Source organism: Mercurialis annua, linkage group LG7 (genome assembly GCF_937616625.2).
Source record: "Mercurialis annua linkage group LG7, ddMerAnnu1.2, whole genome shotgun sequence".
NCBI classification, from domain to species: Eukaryota; Viridiplantae; Streptophyta; class Magnoliopsida; order Malpighiales; family Euphorbiaceae; genus Mercurialis; species Mercurialis annua.
The window spans coordinates 47,400,364-47,427,790 of record NC_065576.1 but is presented as its reverse complement, the minus strand read 5'-3'; the positions used below and the strand labels follow the sequence as shown (position 1 = coordinate 47,427,790).

Genomic DNA, 27,427 nt, shown 5'->3' with positions numbered 1-27,427 from the left:
ACCCCATTTTTTATAATGTAAGTAAATAAATAGTCATATATTAGTGTTCTACTATAACATTTAATTGTTCTAATAGTATCTTAACTTTTATTTCATATTTTAAAATATATTATAATGCATTAAATTTATTTAAATATCTCAATATTTATCCTTCACACATAATATATATAATTATTTCACACAATTTTTATCTGATCTCTCGCAATGTAGTCAACCACTGTTAATGCTCTGGTTTGCTTTTTTTTTTTTTCAAATTTATTTTATTTGTTTTATGTTTTAGTTAAACTTAATTTACTTTACTTTAAATTATATTTTGTTTGTTGTTAGTAAAACTTTTACTATCAATTTATTTACATATTATTGATTTGTTTTAAATTTATTATTAGTTTTTGAAGAATTGCTGTAAATTATTTTATTTTATTTTATGTTGTCTTATTTTAAATTTACTTCAGTTTATATTTAGTTTTTTTCCCTATAATTGTACATTTACATCCAATTTCATAGATCGGAATATTATTAATCCTCCAGATACACTCCTATAAATTACAGCGTACATGGATTTTTATTATACACAATGAAAATTGACAAGGATAAACTTTTTAAATTGGCGAAAGAGCTCATCGTATGTTACTAGAAAGTCATATATTTAAAATCCGATAGAAACAAAGTGATATTTTAATGAATTTATTTAAAAGCCAACAACCACTTTTGCCAGCGCTGACCACCACTCCTGCGAGTGTCCACCTTCAACACCTAACTTCTAAATTTTAAATTCTAAAATTTAACTAAAATTATAATAAGGTATAAATATAAATAAAAAAATCTTTGTACAAAAAATAATTTCATATATTGCCAATATAAACTTTTTTTAAAAAGTAAATTGTAGAATTTGAAGATAATATATTAGTAGTTAAATCTTATATAAACATCGACGTGAGATGTTAATCCACTCTTTTTTGCTACGCCGTATTTTAGTTGTAATTGGTTCCAGAGTTACACTGCATTTCAAATATTATAATTTACCGATGCTTCATTTTTTAAGGTTCGGCTAACTACAATAGAACCATAATTGGCTTTGATTTTCGATGTAATGATTCCGGATTCAACCGATTTAAATTAAGTTTTAAATATACCAAAAATGATTAATCAAATTAAGTAAATTGGATAGCTGAATTTTAAATACAATCATGTGGATGTTATTCTTGTTGTTGAAAGGCTTTCACGTGGGAGTAGTAGTAACGAACCCAAATGGGTCGGCAGAATCTGAAGTGGCTTCACCTTCCAAGCTTCCGCCCACACACTCACTCTTATTATCTCCACATATAAAAACTCATGCCCGATCCTTCCTATATCCACTCATTAACAAACGTAGTACAGACAAAATTAGACAGGAAGAGAAACGATGTCGGATTGGGGCCCAATTTTCGTGGCAGTGATTCTGTTCGTGCTGTTAACTCCTGGTCTGTTGTTCCAGGTTCCGGGCCGTCATCGTTGCGTCGAGTTTGGCAATTTTCAGACGAGTGGTGCTTCGATAATGGTTCATTCTCTGCTTTATTTTGCTCTGGTTTGTGTGTTCTTGCTGGCTGTGAGGGTTCATTTATACCTTGGCTAGTCAGGATTTATGTATTAAGTACGAGAATGTTGTAAGCATATTGTTTTTGATTGGTGGATTAAGTCAATCTGTGATCAGTCTTTAGTTTTTATTTTGGTATTCAGATTGTAATAGACATAAGTAGATTATACTATGTTTTATCTTGAGTTTTTTTTAATATACAAGAATTATCTTAAGTAAAAGTTATTCTTTTCAAATGATTGATACATTAGAAATTGGAATATTGTATCATTCTGTATTGGTTTTCTTTGTAATTTAAAGTTATTTTTTTTAGTCTGATTCGAAAGGATTTGTTGTTTGGAAATAGAAACTGAAAAAGGAAATTCACACTTGCAAGCTAGCGCTAGCACCGTTCTGATGTTAGCAAAAATACATAGGTCAATAAAATAATATATTTTTATATTTTTTAAAAACATTTATTGTATAAAATTTAAGAAATAGCCACTGGTAAACATTATTGAGGAGCGCAAACTTTTACTTGACCAAATGGCATATCGTTCAATAATATTTTTTCTAACTTATTCATATTTTTAATTTGAAAATCTTTTTTAAAAAAGTCGTTTAACCAGTTTAAACCCAAACAACAAATATCTGTGATATCAATTCATTTATATAAAATGTTATTTTATTAAAAATTAATTTATTTAGAATTGAATTTTTCGGTTCAGTTTGATATAATCCGAACCTATAGTTTGGTTTGGTTCAATTTAAACATTTAACAAATTTCAGTTGGTTGATTTTAGCCGATTTCAAACTAAATTGCATCAAACCGATTGATGTACAACTCTAACCACATTCCATTATAAGTCTAATCTAATGGTTGTATCTTTCAAAATATAGCCAACGATTATGAATTTGAATTTTGCCTCTGTAGTCTATTATTTCAATTGTTTTATTTTCTTTGTTTTAATAAAATTGTCCAATTTAGCATTATCACACAATTTAAAAAAATACAATTAATATTCTAATAATTTTACAATTGTTTTACTTTTTTTATTATATTTCTATTTAACATGTCCATTAACTCCTATTTGCTTACATATATTCAATGAATAACAATAAATTATAATGGCTTTTTAGTGGGTTTCAATAAGAATATTATAACAAAAAAACTGAAATTTACTATTTCTAAAAATTAATAAAAGTTTTGAAAAAAATATATACAAAATGGATAATTATATTGAAACTAATAGTATAAAAAATGACAAAGTAAGACCTACCATCTTACCACTTACTTTTATCTCTATAATAGAATGTCTATTATTTAGATGAACATTTTCAAATTTGTAAATTTGTAAATTTTTTAATTTAAAGAATTTAATAATAGATGAAAGCCTAATAAAATTTTTATTATTTAAAATTAGAGTAGAAAACAAAAATAACTCTACGGATAAAAAGCGATTTCTACTTTCTAGTTTATTTTTAAAAGAATAAAATCACAAATTTTAAAGTAAATTGGCTGCTTTTAAAATATTTTTTTTTATTTTTTTAATATAAAGCTAAATAAATAAATTAATATTATCATTATTTATAAATTAAATTAAAATAATAAATTAGTATTAAAGAGTCGATTAAATTAAAATTAAAAATATTATATTTTTATTTTTTAAATTATTTTTTTATTACAAAAAGAACTTTTAAATATTGAAATATTTTTTCAAGAACTTTTATTAATAAAAATTACATAAATGAATAGTTTCTCAACAAATTGAAAAAACTAGCCTACAATAACGATGATAGTTGTTTAATACAGTCATCGATTAGATCTTTTTCAACCATCAAATGGTTACCCAAATATATAAATAATTTACATATTGAGATTATGATCTTGAAATTACTTAAAGTTTGAAGTTTCAAACTTTTCAAATCTAATCATTAATATAGATCCATATTCAAACTACTGGATCCGTTAAAGTTTCATCTTTTTCGATCTTCATTTTCAAAATACCTTCGATTATCAAGAAATTTCAACCAAAACTATACAAGACTTAATAAAATAAAATTCTAGATCTAAGAAGATTTATAGATTAAAGATTTAAAAGGATATAAATATAAAAAAAATTATAGAGATAAGTAATAATTTAGGCGAAAAGAAAATGATTTTTCGATTAAAATCTGAAATCACCTTCTTCCATTCTTTACGAGATCAAGATAAAAAGAACAATTTTAAAGAGAAGAGATAGTTAATTTTACAGAGAGAAAGGAGTTAGCTTATAGTTAATTTGTTTTTCTAATCGTTGATGGGAAATAAATGTTAAATTCTTCTCAATTTAAAAAATAGTTAAATTTTATTATAGATAATCAAACTAAAAAATTAACTTAATTATGTTAAATTTTTATATATTTTAAAAGTTTAATTTAAATAGTTAATTTTAATTCGGCTCAATTTTGAACTAGAAGTCGAATCACATTCAAACAACTACATAATCAATTGTCCATCTGGCTTACAATCAAAGGACCGAATCAAATTAAAAAAGAAATCAATCCATAATCACACTATAAAACTAAGATTATCCACAAACAAAGCAATCACCCAACCCATCACAAGCAATACGAATAAAGCCGCCACGTGCAAATACAATCTACTGCACCATTCCAGAATACACCATCCGCAGTGACATAACCTAATTCTCTCAAAAGAATACAATTTCTTCTTCTCTACAGATTCTAATATTCCTTTCTTCTTCCACGACCCCACATCACACTTCTTGTTCCTTTTCTTGACTCTATATATATATAGTAACACAGAGTTTGAAACCAATTAACTATTTTACGTATAAACGCTAGGCAGCAAACTGTTAGGTCGTGAGTTTAAATCTTTCTACAATACAAACGCTTTCGTTCTGCGATTATTAAAAAAAACACAGAGATTGGAGATTTGAAATAGTGTGAGAAAATTGAAGAAATGGCAGACTGGGGGCCGGTGGTGATAGCGGTGGTGCTGTTCGTGCTGTTAAGTCCGGGGTTGCTGTTTCAGCTGCCGGGGAACGGCAGAATTGTGCAGTTTGGGAACATGCAGACCAGTGGGTTGTCTATTTTGGTTCATACTATTATCTTTTTTGCTCTTATTACCATCTTTCTTATAGCTATTGGTGTTCATATTTATACAGGGTAGCTTAGGCTCTTCTGTTTCTTTTTGTGACATTTTATCTTGTATTTGTTTGTTTGTCTTGAAGTAATTCTAATCTCTATCATCTTGTTCCCTATAAAAGGGATCAATATTTGAACCAAAGTATATCTTCCTAGACCGATAAGAATTCAGTTTAACTAGGTTTGAACAGATTCGGATCCGGTTCAACTGAGTTTGCTTTTTCTCAATGTAAGTGTAAAATAAGCTGATATTTATTATTTAAATGGGTGTATATATTTTAAGATATATACATAACCCAAAATGCAGGTGAGTCGGTAAGACGCTTTAAATGCAGGTGAGTCGGTAAGACGTTTTTTTGATTTAAGCGAGGTCAGGTTTGATATATACATCAGTTTAAAATTTGATGCCAGAGCTTTATCTATCCGGCTCAAGTGAGATTTAGTATGCTGAAGGTTTAAATGTACCGTTTTTTTTTTTTTTGAACAGATGGTAACATAGGGTGAAGGAAATTGAAAGTGTTACAGCAACTAAACAACACTTATCAAAATTAATGAAAAAATATTGTAGCTAATCTCTTACAATCTTGAGCTTATTGATGAGCTACAATATTAAAAGTTCTGCTAATAGAAATAAACTGTACGTGATTTTTGAAATCGAGCTTTAAGATGCAATATATCTTGGCAAATGTTTCAGATTTATAGGGATTCGTTCAGGATATCTCATAGCACTATATATATAAATTGATTTCTTTTAAATATATATACACATTATAAATTAAAATAGAAAATGTAATCTGCATTTAAAAAATAAATTGAGCACTCGAATATATTCAAAATAAATTACCGACGAGCTATAGCGTAAATGATGCTAGGTTATGGGTTTCTTTCTAGTTATCAAAAAAATTCTAAAATGAATTTGATGAAAAAATAAATCTTTAAGTTTGGTTTAAGCGGGCCAGATCTGAGAGTACCATATAGGTAGCCGGTCCATTGGTCAGCTCTAGCCAGAGGGTCTTGATCACAGTTTCTTACTATTCTTTCCTGGAAGAAAATTTAAATAAAAGTGGAAAAACTGAATGGGGTGAGTTTAATTATCAGTATAACCGGATAAATCCTTACTGACCTTACATTAGGAAATATTTATAAAAAGAAATTTTATATTTTAAAAGTCACAGTTTTTATTTAGTATCTCAGTTTAAAATTAAATTAAATTTCTATTTTTAAAAAAGTTTTATGCTAAAATATTTTTTCATTCTTTTTCTCAATCATATTAAATAAAATTTTATGAAATTTTACGGTTATTAATAAAAATAAAGTGATTAATTTTATTTTTTGTGCACAATGAAATGAGATTTTAAAAACAGATTAACTAATCATTTGTAATTAATATAATTTCATTTACTAATAATATAAATAAAATTTAGATATAATACACGTTAAATAAATATTTTATAATTTTATATGATAAGTTTCGTTCCCTTTCTTCATAGAACAGAGTAAATAAGACTAACATAAGTTTCTCATGTGCGGGTTGACAAAAATTAAGGCACTATTCTGGTTTTTTAGATGTAAAATTAAACGTGTTACAAATAGATTAACTCGTTTATGATTTACTTTCGAACCAAGGATCAAGGCGCGCACTAAACTTATGACACGGGGTCATCTAACCTAATTTATACTTTTTTGAGCAACTAACCCTAAACTCTTCATTTTTGGGTTAAATAATCCCATAATTTATATTTTTATTTTAAAAAATAGATTTAGAATAATTATATCGCAACAATTTAAAAAATATTTAATTTTGTCTTTTAAATCCCTCGCTTCCGATTTGTGTTTTACGCATTTTAAAAATACAATTATTGATTATTTAACTTAAAATGGAAGAGTTTTGGATTATTTGCGCAAAAAAGTATAATTTGGATTGAATGATCCCGTGTCACAAGTTCAGCAGGCGCGTTGATCCTTTGTTCATTTAATTTCTTTACATTAGATTCAAATAATGATCAGCTCCAATGTATTGATCCTTTATAAACATGGTCTTTTGGTGGCATTAAGCTACTGGACCGAATTTACCTTCACCGTAAGAAATTGCCAAGAAAATATGCGTCACATCATATGTTTGTTACTTGGAAGACATGTATTAGTTGCGAAATTTAGAATAATAAAAAATTACTATTTTTTAAAAACATTTTTTAATATAAAAAAATATTTTAAAAAATATTATTTATAAATAGTTTTTATTAAATTTTACTCATTTTCATTCCTATACTAATTTTGAATCAAATAAAAAATTAAAACAATCATTCTCATTTTCAAATATTCTCATTCCGATTTCCAATTTTAAACCAAATAACCTCTTAGTACTAAGAAAAAATATAATAACTGGAGTTTCACCTATTCTAATTTCACACTTGAAAAATATTACTATTTAACCTACCATTTTGTATCACTTTTATTGTCTCTTTTTACGTGACAACATTCATTTCGTCCAATTCCCCTCTAAAATATATATCTAAAAAAATAACTTATAATGCATTTACTATTTTATTGACACGTCAGGTGGGTTAAAAAAGGTTATATAACATTACTTCTCACACTAATATTATAATTTGATTAGTGATTTTATTTGCTCTTTCTTAAATTAATTTATGTTTTCAATTCTTATACTTGAAATTGTTATAAACTATAGTATAAATGTCAAACTGATCCAAACTCCATAAATTTAGGTATCACGGAGTTTGGGGCGACACCAACCCAAAAGATGAGTAGTTATGTCCAAATGTCTCATAACAAAACTTATCCTACAACTGAGATTAGTTTAGAGTTCCCACAAAAATAACCTCAAGTAACAGAAACACATTCAAATTCCACCGAAGACAAAATCGTCCGAAATCTGCCACTTGGATATAAAAAGATAAACTATTCACCGGATATAAAGGCTTATCTTCGCCTGCTCAAATAATGGCTGCAAGTGTTCATCAATCACAATATGCCAAAAGTTTCAATTAGAATGACACATCAATTTCTTAAATTATTGTTCATCATTGTAGCTTAATAGACCTGAAAGGACCATATAAAATTACACTACTAGAAGAAGCTTAAGCAATCTATATTAAATTTTTTTTAAAAAAATCTATACTACAATCACTTTCTTCATTATTGACTTCTAGGAGCTTACTGACTTTTAGGACTGATTAAAAAAAACAATCATTTATACAGAGGTTTCAGAAAAATAGGCAATTTTTAGGCATCCTAAATATAGAGAAAATATCTTCATAAAAAAAACTTACAAGAGATAAATGAGATTTAATTATGATTAATAAATTAAGATACAAAATACTATTGCTTATATAAATTAAAAACAAGTCATCATTGAATTAACACTAACCAACAATCAAATTAAGAAATTAAAACTCCAAAACAAATTTTATTTATTAATCTTTTGAAGGGAGTATTCAAATAGGAAAAGCATCATGAACATTAATTAATAATTCAAAAGTTAGCAACATACTCTTATCATCAAGGCACAACACTACATCCATTCATGCCCCTTCTGGCCTTATCTCTTACAAACAAGTTGCCCATTTTCAATTCATTCAAATTCTTGACTTATAATCTGGTCTGTTCCATTCTTTTTCAAAACAGTACAAGTCACAAGTTTGCTATTTTCTATTAAATTTCAGGTTTTTACTACTATCTTTAAAACCTTCTCTCCAAGGATTCAAACACAGCCGCCGCCGAACTACGAAGAAGATAAGAAATGAAATATGCAATAGAGACGATCCCTGAAATTCCGATGCTTACTAAAATAGAAATTGAATATTAGAGAAGAAATGGGGATAATCCTCCCATTTCATCTCAAAAGTATGGAATTCATTACAATATAGGTCTTTAAAAAACCTTCAATAATCCACTATTTTTGACTAAATAAAGAGGCCATACCATATCCACAAATTTCAGTCTTCAGGAACAACAGTTATCCACAATTCCTGCCATCAATACTTTCAAAAGCTTCCAATTTTTATCTTCTCAGTATATCTTCTCAAGCTGCTAAATCCTCCTATTAACTCCTCTGCGCAACCTCCTCTCTCACAAAAGTTTCCATGCTGCAGTATTCCGGAGAATAGAATTAATAAACTTTCCAACATTTGCATACACTAACACGAATTGCAGAGAAAATAACTCGCTAGCTATGCAAATATATGTTCCAAATGAACAAACATATCATTTCAGACAAAAAAGATTTCATCTTTGAGTTGTGTCGAGAAATCCCCTATCTGCCCTGGTTCCAAACAGAATCAATCAAATTGTACATGTGTTCCAGAGAAAGAAAATAAATGGAAGAACACATCAATGAACTTTAAACATTTTATAAACACAGACATTTCCAACTTCATACACAAAAAGATCAAAGTTCATCATGCAAGAACAATAGTAGAGGAGCAGAGATCACTTGCAAGTTGAATGAAATTAATTGAATATCTAAAGAGCAAAATAGATATATACCATCAAGAAATTAATGGACAACTATGCAAATATTCGAACAATTTACCGAACAAAATTCTGATCGAATCACACAGTTAGCTTGCCCATTGAGTACTGGTTGATGGAAACAATGGCAGAGTTTATTCTTTGGCAATTCGATGGTCCTAACCATGATAAAGGTCTAGCTTTCATTTAATGGCACATGAAAACACACAAAAACAGAATGAAAATCGGCAAATTCCTTCCTAACAAACTTATCTACACGACAGCATTACAATCTAAAAATAGAAAATTCAGCTGACCCATAAGCTCAAGAATTCTTTTTTTTTTGTTGATATATCAATAATTTCAGGAAATATTTTTGGTTACAATAAAATTTGCCACTTCAGACAAAATATCAAATCAAATTCACACACAAAAAAAAAAATCTTTCACCAAATTACTACATAATTCGCAAATTCTCTAATCAATCCAATGAATTAAACAAACAAAAAAAGAGTACCAACAAAAAAAACTAAAATCTAAGCTCAATGAAACAAACAAGAAAAATCATAATCAGAAAATATAAACTTCGAGCCATAATTCAAATAGTATAAGCACTAAACAACATCCTGCTAGCTCATACAGCATTCTCCTAAGCCGCGGGTTCAATTCTTCGCATAGAAAAACAAAAAAAAACTGCAGATTTAATAAAAAAGATTTACTTACAGGGAATTTGATCCTTCGTAGGAGAAGGAGGAGGAGGAGACAAAACATAACAAAGAATCGAACGGCCTAACATAGATAAAGTAGAAACAATCCCAGCCACATAAAAAACCATCACTAATCCAAGAACCCAAGGCATCAATATAAACCCAATAAAAAACGTCACCGATCCACACAACATCAACGCCATCGATATCCCCAACATCAACGACGCAAATCCCGCCGGCGTTATCTGCCCCACCGCCCTCCGCCTCCTCAACTCCGAACCAGTCCCCGATTGATCCGAATACGAACTCGTCGGCGACGGCGACGGCGGTGAGCGTAGCAAATTGAGAACTAAAGCTGATAGCTCATAAAAAATTCTCGATTGATGATCTTGTTGCTGTTGATTTGAACTTCTCATCATTTTTCTTTAGAAAGAAAATAATTGAGTTTTTTTTTAAGTTTTAACCTAATCCGTTAATGAATTTTTGAACAGAATCTCTTGATTTTGCTAAGATCGAGGCGAGTGGATAAACATAAAATCTTTTCTTTATCTATTTGATTGGAGAGAAACTTATCAGAGGTGCTGCGTCGTATTATAAATCGTAGGCAAAATTTTGTTTGTTTCTCGGGAAATTCTTGTTTTCTAGAGAAAGTAAAAAGCGACGACGCGGCGATTGTACGAATAAAGAAACGGCAAGATTTTCTCTTCAGCGTTTGGTTCGAGAGAAAAATTGCAAGGAAAAGATATGTATCCACGTATATATATATAGCTTTATCCGTTAATAAATTAATTACATTTAAGAGATAATAATAATTATTATTGTTTGAAAAGTTGGGAGGTATAGGCCCACGTGTTGATGAGGAGCGTGAGGAGAACGCGAATTGGATTAGAGAGAGCGTTTGAAAGGTTGGCGCTGGGATGACGTGGGACCTTATCTTGATGGGGTAAAAGTGATCTCATGTTAATGTCGGTGTAGTGTTGTGTGTTGAAGCGCGTGGGGGTTTTGTGATTTGACGAGCTGTTGAGAATTTCTGTTTATTTAAGAGTGAAAAATTTGTAATTATACGGCATTCAAAATAACAAACTTCAGAAATGCGTAATGTAGAGGTGGCCACGGTTCATAACCCGACGGTTCCGGTTTGGAATCGCCGGATCACGGTTCAAGAAATAGTGAAACCGGTCCGGAACCGTCTAAGAGACGGTTCTGTAACGGTTAGAAACCGGACGGTTCCAGTTCCGGTTTAAGACGGTTTAGAAAAAAATTAAAAATAAAATTGAAATTTAATTAATAAAAAATGTAATTTAACAGTTAAATAACTCACGGAGATAATATTATAAGAAAATAAAGAATTATCTTTTAAAAAAAAATAAAAAATTAACCAAAACTTTAACTAAAATAAATATAACATATATTTTATTGCAAAAGTAATTATATTATATGATAAAGATATAATATATATTTTAAATATATAATATATATTTTTTATCAACGAGTTCGACCCTTGAACTGCCGGTTTCGACCCGGAACTGTCGGTTCCGACCCGGTTTCGAGTTTTACCGGTTCCGGACCGATTTTAGTCCGGTTTCGAGTTTTACCGGTTCCGGACCGGGTTTGACCAGGCCAGTTTCGAGCCGGTTCACGGGATGACCCGGCCCATGGCCACCTCTAGCGTAATGTATTTCATGTTAATTTATTTATATTTCAAATTATATTATATAAAAATATATTTTATATATTTTATTAATTGCATTGATGAAATAATTTTATATAGAATGCTTACTGCAATTGACCTATAAAAAAGAAATATTACACTTGATAATTAATATTTAATTATATATTAAATTGTTATTTGATAATATAGTGAATTATGTCCTTACAAACAACTCAGAAAATACATTATCCATTTTCTAAAATTAGTGATAATTTCTAAAATTGAATAGATTTTTCTAAAATTTAAATACACTGATACAATGTAAATATAATAATGTAGTATGAAAATACATAATGTTTGTGGTAAGATTTTGTCAATAAAAAATACTCAATGGTAACTTGTTTTTTTTTTTTTACAATTTACTCAATTGTAAGCCAATAGATAAAAAAATAAAATAAAACTTTTTTTAATCATCGTCCAGACAGTAATATTGAAAAAACAATTACACTATAATGATGTAATTATAATAGGTATTGATTTAGAATGTTGATGCGAATATTTTCTATATTTATTATTAAAAAATAATATAATTTTTTTTAATTACTTTTAATAAAAGGAATATGTTATTAATATAATAATATTGGTTATAAAAGTCTCAGATCTATCAATGGCACTTAGACTAAAATTACAGCTAAGATTACAGTAAAGCAAGACTTCTTTTACCTAGTGCTATCTAGAAAGTTTATACCTTTCCTTATAATCCTATCAATTTTATGTAAAACCATATTTAATGAAATCATAAACATATAAAATCATTAAATTATTTCTAATTAATTTTTTTAACCATTAATAAAATTTTAAAATTGTTTACCAACTATAAAAGTCCATCCCGTATTATTATAATTATAATTTTTTTAAAATTTTTGGTATAAGATTCATGAATTTTTTTGAACAGATTTCAAGTATGATATGATATTATTAATTTTTTTACATTCAGACTAATTCTCATTTGAATCATATAAGTCCTTTACAAGAGGTAAACTCTAACTTTAAATTCTAAACGACTGCATACAGTGGCAGATTTAGGAATTTTTACCAACCTGGGCTTAATGACATACAAATAATGTTTTTTGAGAATATAAATAATATATATATGTACAAAATTTATATTAATAGAAAACAATAATAAATATTACAATAACCTTCTATATTAATTTTAATTAATTTTTATGGAGACATTTTTTTCAAATATTCATAAAAAATTAAATGATAAAATTCATCAATCAATTAAATAAAATTAATTATCTACAAAATAAATAAAATGGTCACAATCTTTTTAAAAAAATACTATATTTTTTTATTTTTCATGACTATTCAATTCAATTAACCTAAAAACAATAATTTAATACAATTGTTACATAATAATACAGATAAAATCTTACAAATAGGTTTAAAAAATAAAATTTACTTGAAATTGGAGATGGGTTTGTTCTGAAAGAGAAAAGATTATAAATTATCGAAGTTAGTGATTAAATTTTTTAGAGGTATTTATGTTAAGTTAGAAAATGGCGTTGAAATTTTTAGAAAATTTAAAAGAAGGTCAATAAATTGATTTGAGAATTATTAAATTGGTTTGAAAATTATTGGGTTAATTTGAATTGATAATTTAAATTTCTCCTTAGTACTATATCTATTAAGGGCTGCTTCTAACACAAGAGGATAAACGATGTGGTCCTGTTTAAAGTTAAAAAAGGGCCCAAATGTTAAAAAAGAGCCATGGCTAATTAACCAAAAGCTTGCAACTTCACCATCCGCTCCTCCATTGCTACACCATCGACCTCTGATTTTTCGACGGCAGTCCGGACTTAAGCCTACTCTAGTCTTAACGTAGATCCGCTTCTGACTGCATATTTAAATATGGTTTAAATCGACAACGTTACTTAAAGCAGAAGAGCGCTTGCAAAACTCACCTGTGTTTTGAAATTTATAATAATATTTTGTAGTAGCGTTAGAATTGCTCATAATACTTATATAGATCTATCAAGAATAATGCTATACTTTTTTATGATAACAATAATTTTAATTTCTTTTTTTAATAATTGAGGACAAGGGAGTGTCCCTAGAAAAATTTGCACCCATAATTTCTACTTAGCACTTATATTATTTGATTATATACTCTAACTTCTCACATGGAAAAAGAAATTTATTAAAGAAGAAAAAAGAACCACTTGATGTTTCTATTGTGCGTTGATTCAAAGTCCAAAAATGTCTATTGAGCGCCTCGTGGTTATCTCATAATAGATCCGATAGCTGTTTCAACTTCAGCCACTCGAACTTTTGATATTTTTTTTTATTTTTCTTCAGACGAATGGCATCTTCTTTTAAAGATTCTAACTATTCTGAGCATTCCATAATGTATTTTCTTTTGTTAGTATTATTTTTTCATAATAATGTATTCTTTTTTTTTTGTTTAAGAGTATTTTCCATTAAGATGCAAGTTAAGAGCTTACAATGTCTATAATCGATGAGGGTTTGGACATTCTAATGGGGAAATTTTACCGTTGATTTTGACTTGTTAATTTGTTATTGTTTTAATTATTAATTAATTGTTGGGTTTGTAGCCAAACAATTAACTGCTCTTCATTAAACACACATTTTTAGTGCCCTTTCTACGTTTAAAATTGGTTTCCAATTTCCATTACATCTATAATTTAAGACTAAATTTGATAAAACTATTGAAATATACAAATTGGTTGCTAAAAATTATTATCAGATTTGAAGTAAGAATTATGAGACTTTTGTTCTTATTGTTAAAATAACTACAATTCGAACTCTTATTTAATGTTGCTTCCGTTCGCATTGAAATATAACCTAAATGAATTGATTACGTCTTTAATCTCTTAAAAATTAAATATGGTTCCTCCTTACGATCTTGAACATCAACTCAGAAAGACATTTCATGGCATCAAATAGGCTCCTCGCGCCTTGTACGAAAAGTTCTCTACTATAATTACTTCAATTGATTTCCATCTCAGCAATCAAAATTATGCATTATGTGTATAACGTACTTCAGTTGGTCGGATATTACTTTTATTATATGCCGATCATATGATTATTACAAGCGATGAGGATGTTAGTATCAATATGTTGAAGTCTAAATCAACGATATGATCGATGATACTTCGTTGTTTAACTATAAGGTACTTGGGCCTTTTTCGTTGCTTTTTAAATATTAAAGTTGCTTCTTTTCCAAAAAGATATTTATATATCAATCTAAATATTTTTTGATATTTTTAAACGTGCTCAACTTTCTGATATTACAACTATTTATACTCCAATTAAGCTCAGTGCTTGTTATTATATTTCTAATGGTTGCGCACAGCCGAATCTGAGCTTATATCACACTAACGTAGGTAGCTTAGTTTATATGACTATTATTCGTCCAAATATCACATATGAAGTTCATATAGTCATCAATTTATTTTTCCTCCGACCACATTTTATTGGGTTGCTATTTTTTTTTTTGCATTTTGAAATACCTTTGCTGACACAAGTTTCATATTCTCTTATTTTCATCTACTTCTATAGAGTATATACTTATTTTAATATTGACTAGACTGGTGATCTGGCTGACCGTAAATTAACCACTGACTTTTATATTAATTAAATGATAATATATTTTTCTCTCATTCTCTTGTTTTATCTTTTTCATCATTATTTATATTTTAATCCACCAATCGTCACTTTATTGATTGGAAATAGTCCCTTTGCTATTTTATTTTAGTATCAAATTGATTTTAATTTTTAAAATACAAACTTCAAATCCGTAAATAGCTTTTTTTTCATGGATGTATATTTTTATGAATATTTTATTTTAATCTTTACTTGATTTGTATGAATATATTGATGAAAAGGAGATCTGAATCATTGTTACTGATTTTTTTTTAATGTTCTTATATCAGACATATTTAAAGATCAAGCAGTCAATTTACGGTTTAAAATAACAATCGAGTAGAGATGATAGATCGCCGAGTTATATATTTAAAACGTTCAAAAAAATAATTTGAATATGATTAAGTGCAAGTTCAATTCTCAACTTTTATTTAACCTTTCTATCATCAATTAATCAAATTTTGTAACCGCTTTGATTTTATTTGATTACTCTGCCATTGGTTAATTATTGGTTAATACCTCCCAATTAAGGGTCACACTATTTGTTTTGAACAGCCAAAAAGTCACAGAGAACTTCTCTTCATGACCCAATTACATAATTATTCATAACAATAAAACTCTTATATGAAATATTGATAAAGAATTAAAACTCAATGTAGACACAATTATTATTTATTATTTTTATATATTTATATACATGGTTGCTTGCTTCTCATTCGTGGGTGTGACATGTCCGACGATCTAAAAAAGATTTGATTGCATTTACTTTTGAAGAAAAGAACCAAAGCTTGAGTTATATTAATGATAACGTTATGTCATTTTAGAAATAAATTAGTAGGTGTTTGGTTGGAAGTGTTCATATATATTTTTAAAATTCAATGCTATTTAGATTTAGTAATATTTTTGAATTTGTAGCTGATAATAATTTTAATTTATAGTCACTGTAGTTTAATAAGATTTAGCATATGTAACCCATTTTTATGTATATTTAACATTTTAAAAAACTATCATTACAACATTTATAGATGTGTCATACTTTCTTTCCTACTATTACATTTTTAGTATTTAAATTATTCATCAACACTGCAATTTTTTTTTAAAAAAAGTGATAATTAAATTGTCCAACTTAAAGTTTATAATATAAAAAAGTAAATTAATGTTTTCTTTAAATAAATTATCATCTTGCTAGTTTATTTTTTTACAGGAATAGTATTTTAAGCCAAACCATGTAGGTAATTTTATAGTCATTAAACTTAACAATTCATCAAATGCTATATTAATACTCCATTCATTTCAAAAAATTATCTAATTTATTGCTTTCATCTGTTCCAAATAATAAACCTCTTTAACTTTTTATTTTAAATATTTTTATATTATCCTTATTTATAAGATTATTTTTGTTCAAGTATTATTAAGTGGAATATTTGAAAATGCATTTCATTAAATGAAATATTTAAAAACTTATTTGTTGACTTTCTCCGACCATAAAAATAGTTATAAATTATTCATTCTAATAATTATTAATATGTTACTACACTTTCCAATTACAATTTTTTTAAAAGTTGAATTTATTTATAATTAGAGATACAACAGCTGATTTTGTTGAGTCTTGCAAGGAAGGATAAGTGACAAAAGATGCAATTGTAGCATGCGTGAAGGGTTTTCTTATACATGCCATGCCATTAAAGTTGTATTTTTCCTTAAATTTGAAATTCAATCCATGCTTCCCTGTCCATATATTACCTACCCAGAGTCTTAACTTGGACAATTTTGCATCCTTTATGCAACTAAAAAGAACAAAACAAATGTTTTAGAAAGAAAACAATCAAATTAACTTGGCGTAATATTACAAAAAAACAAATATATTTGGACCAACGAGTTGTAACTCAAATAATATAGACGATGAACAGTAAATTGTCAAGGTCGTGAGTTCTAACTCACTAGCGCTCCCCCTCCACCAATTATATAAAAAAAAATACATATATTTTGATAAATCTTATTATGGGCTCAGCACTGGCTCAGGCTCAGACCATACTTCATGTAAAGGTTTAATTTCCAAATCCATTCAGAACAAATCATACCTAGATGGACCGAGTAGATACCGAGCCCAATTATCATATATATACATCTAATTTCCAAACCCAGCCCAAAAGTATTAGACCTAAATGGGCCGAGTGGATAGCCAACCCATGTATATGCATGAAAAGCAATTATAAAAGCTAGAGAAAAAATCATAATTACCCGTACGGTGGATACTTAATCCCACTTATACTGTTTGACCAAACCGAATTGATGACCTACGGCGCTGACTCATCTTTCTTTCACAATTAACTTTCTTAAACTGAAAAATACAAATTTCTAATAATAGAACAATACAACTCTTCCTAATCCAACAAGTCGTCCTTTTCCTGTTTCTTCTTAAATCTCCACGACGATCTGTCGATAATTGAGTAATTTTTTCACTCAAGAGTGTAGATTCAAAAATTAATGACTTGATCGAGAGAAAAATGCGCCGTCAATGCTCCGAGCTAATCGCCTCCGAGAACTTCACTTCATTCACCATAGTAGATCTCGCCAGTCTTACTCCCATTCTCCGGTTAATTTTGCTGTATGGGTCTTGATCTGTTTGTGTTTCTGGGTTTTTTTGCTTTTTATGATCTTGGTACTCTTGATCTGCTTTTATGATGTAATCTTTGATTTTTAGTTCAACATTTCTTGAAATCAGGTTTTGTTTTATGGTTTCATCTGTTTATTGAGGTTGTATATTAGATAAGCATTTGGGTTTGGAAAAATTAATCTGTTTCTTTTAAATTAATGGTTTTATTTTAGTTTACTAATAGCTCACTAATAGTTTAATAATCCATTATTACATCAATTAAAACTAACTAATGTATTTTAGGTTTCTTAATTTGAATATAATTAAAATACTAGTCTGACTAGTTAGTTGACTAAATTTATAATAATATTATCAATATCAGAACAAACAATTGACTATTAATCAAAAACTAATGCAGTAAAAGGAATGTTAATGAAGAACATCTAGAAATGAATCATTTTTTAGTGAAATGATAGTAAACTACTAATTTCTTAGTAAATCAGTAGTGAGCCGATAGTAAACCAATAATAAATTTATTTTTTTAATATACCGATAGTCAGTCGATAGTAAACCGGCAGTCAACCGATAGTAAACCGACAACCAACCGATAGTACACTGATAGTCAACGGATAGTAAACCGGTAATCAACCGATAATAAATCGGTAGTCCACGGATAGTAAACCGGTAGTCAACTGATAATAAATCGGTAATCAACTGATATTAAACTGATAGTGAACCGGTAGTCAACTGATATTAAACCGATAGTTAACTAATAAAAAATCGATAGTTAACCAATAATAAATAGGTAGTGAACTGATAATAAACTAATAATAAATTTGTATTTTAAGTATAAAGTATAATTAATTTATTATCTGTTTATTAACAGTATACTATCCGTTTGCTAAAAGATAGATTAATTTACTAACCGTTTACTATCGTTTTACTAAAAAAATAAAATAAATTAAAATTATTAAAATTAAGATGTTACATTGTAATTTCATTATTATTTTGTGCCAAATTAAATGGGCAAAAAAAAACCTTTGTTAAATTCATTTACATAACAATTTTAAAATGGGCCATACAATTCATCTGTCTCTCGGGTGTTTTTTCTGTAGAACTCTGTCATCTATCTGAGGCAAAGTGTAAAAATGGAGAGTTTTTTCTGAAATAAAGACCACTAATAAAGCACAATAGAAACATATCAAATTTTCTAATTTTAGTTATTAATCAGTTTTTGTTAATCAGTTTTCAATTTTCCAATTTCTCATTAAAACATGTTAATTATTTTTTATGTTTTGTTTTTTTCTAATTAATGTTCAAGTTAGAGTGATCAAGTCAAACTGTAACCCAACTGCTCCACCAAATTAGCTATTGCTATTGCGCCGTCACAATAATCCACAAATTGATCACTCTGCCATACACCTCCATAGAAGCTACCGCTGGATCTTTAAAAATCGCTCCCCAACCAACGCTAGCAACACCCAATCCGAAACCCAAATATCTAGCAACTCGATTTTAACAACTACCCAGAAACGAAATCAACTTCCAATTAACAAATAAAGTTAATAAAACCAACAAAATTAATAATAAAAATTACACAGGAATGCTGCATAGTCTATTTTCATCTCATCGTCTCATTTTTGCTTCTGCTTCAAGTGCTTCAATGATCGAAGAGCTGACTAGCGGCTCATCACCGCCGTAGCCGCCATCTTAGAAGAAAAAAACAGAGCGAGAGAGAGAAAGCCACGCGGGAAAGAACAAGATTGAAAGTGAAAAGGGAATTGCAATTCAATTACATGCAAGCCTAAGATGAAAGAAATTAAAACCACCGTGTTAATGATTATGATTAACAGTATTTTAGCAGCACAATAAAGTAAGTTTAAAAGGAAATTAAAGTTTGAAGTAATTTTGAAGGAGGAATGACTGGACCGTATACGTGGGATTATTTAGGGCTGCAACAGTGCTGGGCCTAATTTCCTCTAAAAGCTAAAGTTAAATTTTGTCCAAATAGAAAAAGAAGCTAAAAGTTGAATTAGAGCAAAGATTGGGATTGCATGTTTAGAGCATAGGTGTCCACCAACTACCCTACTAATTTTCTTCTACCTGTCCAGTGTTATTATGTCTCACATCTCTTGTTTTTCCACAACAAAACCCTAGTACTCCTTATTTGCCCTAATATTAACAAAATATTGACAATAATAATACCAATTAAAGCTTCTATTTCTAATGCTTATTGCAAGTCTTGATACATAATCAAAATATCACACTTGTACTTAATGATACTTAATGATACATGTTAGAACCAGAGTGATGTGGAAGAGGAAACCTCAAACCAAGGGTATCCATAACAAGTGAAAAGGGCAACAGTATACTGCACTTACTTACTAGTGAAGCAAACTCAAAGTTGCCCTTTCATGGTGGCTGCTGCTGCTCGGCTCATTCACCGTCTCCACGATATTTCTCATTGCTTCAACCTATGAGCAACAGGTAATATTGTCATTGCTTCAACCTTGAATCCGTCGGTAAATCTGTTTTCTAGTAGAATAATTCTTCGGTATTATTGTTGTTTGGTTTTATTTTATTACGTACCTCCCTTTCTAGAACTTCGTTTTCCTCTGTTAGCTTAGTTTTCTGATAAGATTTGAGAACATAGATGATCAGCAAATATCAAACATGTATTGTTCATTACTTCGAAAAAATATGCATTAATTTCCAGTTTTAACCTTCATCCTATCTCATAATATATATGTATATAATAATAGCATATGAAATGAAAGCAACCTTTTTACTGTCAGCACCATATTAATTATTCTCAGTTTCTGTTAAGGAACAAATGGTTGCACAACAAATTCTCCAATGAGTGTTTGCGGTTCTGACACACCCAAAAGTTTAAATTTATAATCTATTCTTTTTTGTTTTGAGAATATTCCACTCTTTTAATAATCTACTAAAATTCGTGTTTTTACAAAACCCATTTCAGACATTTTCTTTTTCGTGTGCTATTATATAAACAAAATCTTTATAATACAAGTGAATTTAATGAAGTCATACTAGTTTGTCATATGTCAGCGATGGATGCAAATAACGAATATGAAATTTGCAAGCAGAATCACCTAAAAGATACCAACTATAGAAAATTATAAAATGATTACTGCCCTATTATGTTTTTACAAAACAGTTATAAAGAACTATATTTACAAAACTGTTACCGAACTATAATTTTTCTATAACTTCTCCTTGGACCTTGTCTATATCTATACTTCGGTAACCGTCTTATAAAAAAAACTATAATTTCGGTAGTCGTTTTGTAACTTTTATAGTTAGGTGACGGTTTTGTAAAGAAATAATAGTTTGGTAATCGTTATGTAATTTTAAACAATTCGGTAGCCATTTTATAAAAAGACAATAGTTCAAACCGTAAAAATATTTAACCCATTTTGTGATCTCTAAACTTTCCTTTATTTCATTTTGGTCATAAAATTTTAATTTATTTTAATTAAGGTATTAAAATTCAAAATTACAGGAGTAATTTCAGGTCAAACGAAGTTATGGCAATCGGATTTTGCCATGTCATGGAACAACATATTTTTCCTCTTACAACAGAAATACAAAAAAAAAATGAAAATTTAGCTACCGTGAAGATCCAATATTTCTTATTGATGAAAAAGAAAATATGACATGACAAGATCCGGTTGCCACATACATGCACTCAATTTATCTTGAAATTATATAAACTTTCCGTTGCTTATTATTTTAAAGTTCAATATTTAAATTGAAACAAATAAAAATTTTGTGTTCAAATTTAAATAAAATTAGAAGTTTAGTGACTGGTAAAATTTAATTCTATGTGGTCCAAACATAAAAGTTTGGGTTCAGTTCAGGAAAGAAAACAAGATATTTTATTCCAAGACAATCATCCCTAAGGGTTCTTCACTTGTGTATTAATTATTTTTGAATTTTGATCACACTTATTCTTCAAACTTTTAAGTAGATCTCTCATAAGAAGAGTATCTGCGTACCTTTTGGTGAAGAGCACTTATAGAATCCACCATTAGTTGTGTCTGCAAGAGCATTGATGCAATGAGAACACGGAATAAAAGAATTATGCAGCGGAACATGATCTCAGTGAAGAGACTAGGAGTTTTCTGCTACACAAACATAACTATTTGAAGACTTCTGTGTCAAAACCAGGAAAGAAAAGGTTCATAGAGGGGCTCATCATAGTCGTTTTCAAAGCCAACAACAAACGGTTAGTTCATCTATTTCATCTGGTTGTTTGCAGCTCATTATAATTCTAACTCTATTAGTTGGTATTGCTTTTGCAAGCAAAAATACGAACCTGAAATGCAGAATGTGACTAATGGATGGCATTTATCGCCCGTACAGAATAGTAAGAGCACATAATGCAGGAAGTTGCAGTATTTATGGAGATATTTATGAACGATCAGTCAGAAATTGTCATAGAATTTGAAGTTATATCAGCAATACAGGGGAAGCAGAAACCATAATATTCCGAAAATTATATGTCTAACTTTACCCTGAATATGGACTTATTACCAACTCACAGAGGCTGGATGCCAAAAGCATAGCGTCTGTGTAAGATTAGAAAACATCATAGACATCTTAGATGGTTCAGCAGATAGATTATAAAACCAAGGGTGCTTCTAGATAATAGCTACCTGTAGCTGAGATTGCTCACATCCTATGGCTTTTAAACAACTTCCCAAGTCAAATTGGAATACGAGAAAGCCGTAATTTTCTTGCATAATATTAGTATGCTTACGATTAGAGTAGGTTTTCCTAATTTCTCGATGATGAGATGAAACCATTTTAACAGCATTTGCGATAGTGAACCACATATCATAGTCAATTAACATAGTGTGATAATGCAAGAACTATGATGTTGGATTTATGATGGCACTGGTACTATGCATGTAGTCTGAACAAACTTGAGGCACCACATATAATGACTTAAATATCAATTTGCTTCCTAACATATATGTAATGAACAAAATATCAAATTTTCTTTTTTATCAATAAGTCTCACGCACTTGTTAATTTTTATCTAGCTCAATTTTTGATAAATTAGTCGAATTGTTTTTGTCAATTAACATCCTATAATTGTTTTAAAAATTTATAAATTTGCTCTAATTAATAAAAATCGATTAGTTTAGCGGACTAATTGAAAAAAGAAGTAATTTTAATATTAATTGACTGTCATATGTGCAAGTTGAGGGAGCAGATTGATATTTAAGTCCAGTGGTGTTACTAACCTTTTTAAGTCTGGTATCTCTCAGTGCGGCATCAAGTTGGTTCTCCAGATTTATAAGGTCTGACAGAGTATGCTGCTCATCATTAGAACCTTCGATGCACCTGTGTCACTTAATTTTTTTTCAGTTAACCAGTTGTTTGATGCTTTTACCTATTGAGAAGAGGCATATAATAGTTAGAGAACTTACGTTTCAACTATCCGCAGTAGCTCTACGTATGATGCCCTGCTCGCATACTCTTCTTGAATGAAATGTGTAAGGTCCCTTTGATCAAGACGCATTTTGTTGTATCGATTGAGAATCTTGGGCAAACTGTCATAAAAAGAAAAGCCAATTTTATGAGTTCAATTACTTTTCAACACTAGATGGAGCTCACAACCAATGAGTACAATTTGTTATAGAGCTCAATTTTGCTAACTACAAGCAACACGTTGTTTGGATTTTGTTTCTTTGGCTTGTTCCGGTATAACTAGATTAACTGACTATTCTATTTTCATCGTCAACATAAGTAAAAATATATAAGTATCATTTAGTTACCTCTCGGTACATACAAAATGGATGGTTGGTAACCTAACAGAAAAAATGAAGTTCAGTTATCATTTTAAATAGACCTAGTAGGTCGGTAACGACATTTATTTTTAACCCCCTCATATGACAGCCCATTTTTGTTCTCAAACTTCAGTTAATATACAACAAAATGCATGTTACGGAAAGTAGGGAAGTGTATATTAACTGTTAAGATAAACACAGGAGACGCCAAGAATACAAGACAAAAATATTCAATTCAATTCAAATCTAATGACTATTACAATAAAACCATAGTTTACTATTGTATAGCACTACAAGAGCCTTAGGTAATTTGTTAATTGATATCATATATAGAAAGCAAAAAGTAAACAAACAAGCACAATTATTTTCATAGTGACTACAACAATTTACGCATGATTTCTGCAGTGTTTTCTTTCTCAATTACTAAACTTCCACTAATATGTTTTGAAAAAATGTGTATACAATTTTTTTTGGTGATAAACGGTTTTGGTTTTACACCATAATTGAGCATATATATGATGTGTTAGAGAATAGGAAAGCAAAGAGTAGAGTAGTAATATTGGCTGATGTTTGTTTCTTTTGGAGTGTAAGCAAAGGAACACATCTTTTAAGTTTTTTTTTTTAACCTATAAAAGAGAATGGAGAAATGATGAAAAAATTCAAAAGAATATTGAAGAATAAAAAAGAAAATAATCATTAAAAGAGACAATCACATACATATAAATTGAAATTTGTAGAAAAATATACCTAGGGAAAAAGAGTACAAAAGGGCAAGTGAGCTCTAGCCCATGTGGCTAAGCTCCCTTTTGCATTCCCAAAGGTTTAGTGGGCTAACTTAAAAATGAATTAAGCTAGTAATACTACTAATAATAAGCTAATCTCACTTATTAAAAAAGGACAAAAGGAGGAACAAAAAGATTATTTGTCAAATGTAGAAAATAAACTTATGACTTTTTATAATTTGATACAACATTCAATTGTTCTCCACTTCCAAAACTTAATTTTATCATAAAAATTCACATCTCTTTCATGATTAATACTTAAAATTATAATTTGGTTAAGAAATATGAGCAAAGTTAAATAGTATTATATGAGGATCAACAATAGCTAAAAGGAAATTTGTTTCCATGGGCAAAAGCAAGATTAACGTTGTAGGCATTTCAAAAAACAAAAAAGATAATGATGACCTTCAAAAAGGCACCAGAAAAATGATTAAAAATTAAAAAATTCGTGTCTCCCATTAAGGTTTCAGTACTATATAGGAAGAGAAGTCCCAATAGTTAATTTAAGCTATATAAAGGCAAAAGGAGTTTGAAGTTTACGTTGTGCATGCATGAACTTGCAAAGATATGTGTAAGCATTAACATGTATGCAAATGAATAATAATTTTCAATATAGAAGACTGCAAATGTCACTTCATCAATGCAAACCTTTGAGGAAAACATTATCGCCCACTACAAGTGTGACACAGTCCTTATTATTAGCTAAAATCAAAACTATTTTATAGATATTTAGATAAATAAAATTTCTATTTAAGAAAATACTAAATTTTGAAAACAATTGACCTAATTATAAAAGGGATAATAGTAATTTTTTCCCCCAACTCAAGAATCATGTTAATATGGTTAATCTGGTGGATTAGTAAAGAACTATGAGCACCTACACGAGTATGCATATGAGTAAAGATATGAACACGGTGCGGCAAACGGCATTTTCTTAAAACGAGACACAAACACGTCGGAGACACAGAAATTTAATTATATGTTAATATGCATGGAACATAACAAAATAAGTGTCCTATACGTATCCCTGCCGTGTCCAATACGTGTTTCGAGAGTCTGCGTGTGCCACTCCTAGCATGCGGCACCTCTGAAAAGTGTCCGCGCTTTAGTGGTTAAAAAGCTCAATGATTAAAAGGTCTATAATTGATCTTTAGCAAGTTTCATTTATTTAACTAAATAATTGAGTTTATCCAAAAAAAACTAAATAATTGAATGGACGACGATTACTCAATTATGTGAATACAAGGTAGAGTAAATAGCTATTAGCATGTAGGAATTGATGTGTTGGAGATGATAAAATTATTGTTGGAGTTCACCTAACAATTTAAACTTTTAAATTAATTAATTAGTTGAAAAATTATCATAGTTTTTATGACGAGTTCATTATTTTTGTAGATATTTCATTTTAAACATGGCCTCCAACTTCTCATTTCAAGTTCGTCTATTATGCTTTTATGTTTTTAAAAACACATTTAAAAGTTATCATTTTTGTTGTTTTTAATTTCAAAATTTTCAGCAACCAATATTTTTATTTATATACGAGTCCAAAAATAATCTTCATATATTCTGCTATTATAAATTGGACCTATCAAATTAGAGCAACTATCGGTGGTTGTCTCATAGTAATTGGAACAAAATGAGCTACTAAATTAACAGCTAATATTGAATATAAATCAATCACGCAACAAACAAGCCTAAATTGGATAATGATTCAGAGAATTAGTACAAACAAAATTTACCCAACACGCGTCTCTGATTTTCTTTCCATAACAAACATAGTTGGCATTTGTAAACCCTAACCAACGTGTCCTCAAAAACAACGTACAGATGGCAATGACTGTGATTCAATGCTCCTAAACATAACGTCAAAATTATGAAGGCAGAGTTTATAATTGCAAAAATTAACCGTAAATGAAGCGAGTAAGATGCAGCCAGCTACACAAATCAAATTAATCAATTCAAAAGTAATAAAACCACCAAAACCCTAGAAAAAATCACACTAGACAGCGAAACTAATTAGTACATTTTCCTTTGTGGCAGCTAATTTTCTAGGGAACCAAACAGAAAATGAAAAATCATATATAGAGTGCATACCTAGAGTTGGTGCTAGAGAAGTGATAGTGTTTGCCGCTATTAGAGAAAATAATAACGGCGAGTTCACAGTCGCAAAGAACGGAGATCTCACGAGCTTTCTTCATCAATCCGTTACGCCGTTTAGAAAACGTCACCTGACGGCTGTTCTTATCTTCAATCCGCTTCATAACCACCTTCTTCCTCCCCATTTTTTGACCCTAATCCGCCTCACCAACAAAAAAATTATAAAATATTGAATGGCTAATAAGAGTTCATATAAGGAGAGAATAAAAAATTGTACTATATTATAAAATTTTAAAGCATGTTTTATTAAATATAATGTTTATTAGTTTAGATATAATCATTTGGAAGAGAATGAAGTGATAGATGAAGATGAGAGAATATGAAGAATGCACGAGAAAATTTGCATTTTAAAAAAGAAGAGGTCAACGTACGGTTGAAATTTTGAAACGACTGCTTACTATACACGTGGCGTATATGCATGTGTTGTATACTTGTTTTTAGTAATGACAAAGGCGGTATGGTTTGCTAAGCCTAAATGGGGTGGTATTCGAAAAAATAAATAAAAGTTGTCAAAAGCTAAAATTTGATTTGATGGACTATGAACTAGGAGATTTAAAAAAAAAAGTTTGAATTAAGGATGGTAATGAAAAAAAAAATACAAGGATCACCCTTAATGAGACGGTCAATTTCCATTAATTATTCTTATAGGTATGGGGATAGAAAGGAGACGAAAAGTGAAGTCCCATCTTATGAGATTTTTCATCCTCATCTTTATGTACATACATTGTTATTCATTTTTAGAAGTATAAATTTACAATAAAAATATAACATCGTACATAATTGCATAGTGATCAACTCTTACCTATACTATTTTTTTTTATCAAAGGCTAAAATTTTCATTGATGAAAATGAAAATTACATAGATGAATGG

The 27,427-nt window shown here is 29.1% G+C and overlaps 3 protein-coding genes across 5 annotated transcripts; 1 reads left to right on the top strand and 2 right to left on the bottom strand.

Annotated features, from left to right (window-relative positions):
* The first annotated feature begins 4,176 nt into the window (after nucleotides 1-4,176).
* On the top strand, nucleotides 4,177-5,085 carry LOC126657276 (uncharacterized). The gene has a single exon (XM_050351944.2). The coding sequence runs from the start codon at nucleotides 4,518-4,520 to the stop codon at nucleotides 4,725-4,727; it is 210 nt and encodes a 69-aa protein (XP_050207901.2). The 5' UTR covers nucleotides 4,177-4,517; the 3' UTR covers nucleotides 4,728-5,085.
* A 3,417-nt stretch (nucleotides 5,086-8,502) lies between these two features.
* LOC126657598 (uncharacterized) lies at nucleotides 8,503-10,618 on the bottom strand. The gene is made up of 2 exons (XM_050352306.1): nucleotides 9,896-10,618; nucleotides 8,503-8,808 (listed from the first exon to the last, which is right to left on the bottom strand). Exons 1-2 carry the CDS (start codon nucleotides 10,296-10,298, stop codon nucleotides 8,792-8,794), a joined length of 420 nt encoding a protein of 139 aa, XP_050208263.1. The 5' UTR covers nucleotides 10,299-10,618; the 3' UTR covers nucleotides 8,503-8,791.
* A 6,174-nt stretch (nucleotides 10,619-16,792) lies between these two features.
* LOC126655359 (MADS-box protein FLOWERING LOCUS C-like) lies at nucleotides 16,793-26,871 on the bottom strand. 3 transcript variants are annotated; one of them, XM_050349500.2, is made up of 7 exons: nucleotides 26,494-26,869; nucleotides 23,258-23,380; nucleotides 23,072-23,171; nucleotides 21,818-21,859; nucleotides 20,388-20,429; nucleotides 20,180-20,272; nucleotides 16,793-16,989 (listed from the first exon to the last, which is right to left on the bottom strand). In XM_050349500.2, the coding sequence occupies exons 1-6, from the start codon at nucleotides 26,679-26,681 to the stop codon at nucleotides 20,183-20,185; spliced, it is 585 nt and encodes a 194-aa protein (XP_050205457.1). In that variant the 5' UTR covers nucleotides 26,682-26,869; the 3' UTR covers nucleotides 16,793-16,989; nucleotides 20,180-20,182. The 3 variants fall into 3 exon arrangements, with proteins under 3 accessions (XP_050205457.1, XP_055962490.1, XP_050205455.1); XM_056106515.1 differs by lacking the exon at nucleotides 16,793-16,989 and having other exon boundaries at nucleotides 19,809-20,307; nucleotides 26,494-26,871; XM_050349498.2 differs by lacking the exon at nucleotides 16,793-16,989 and having other exon boundaries at nucleotides 19,809-20,272.
* Nucleotides 26,872-27,427: the final 556 nt, after the last annotated feature.

Bases quoted from the DNA above. Each gene is read 5' to 3' on its own strand.
- LOC126657276 (XM_050351944.2), top strand. From the start codon at position 4,518: ATGGCAGACTGGGGGCCGGTGGTGATAGCGGTGGTGCTGTTCGTGCTG.
- LOC126657598 (XM_050352306.1), bottom strand. From the start codon at position 10,298: ATGATGAGAAGTTCAAATCAACAGCAACAAGATCATCAATCGAGAATT.
- LOC126655359 (XM_050349500.2), bottom strand. From the start codon at position 26,681: ATGGGGAGGAAGAAGGTGGTTATGAAGCGGATTGAAGATAAGAACAGC. The intron at 21,860-23,071 runs GTTAGTAACACC...ATGCTCTTGCAG, and splicing joins GAGATACCAGACTTAAAAAG to ACACAACTAATGGTGGATTC. The intron at 20,273-20,387 runs GTACGTAATAAA...TGTTGCTCATAG, and splicing joins ACGAAGTTCTAGAAAGGGAG to GTTGAAGCAATGAGAAATAT.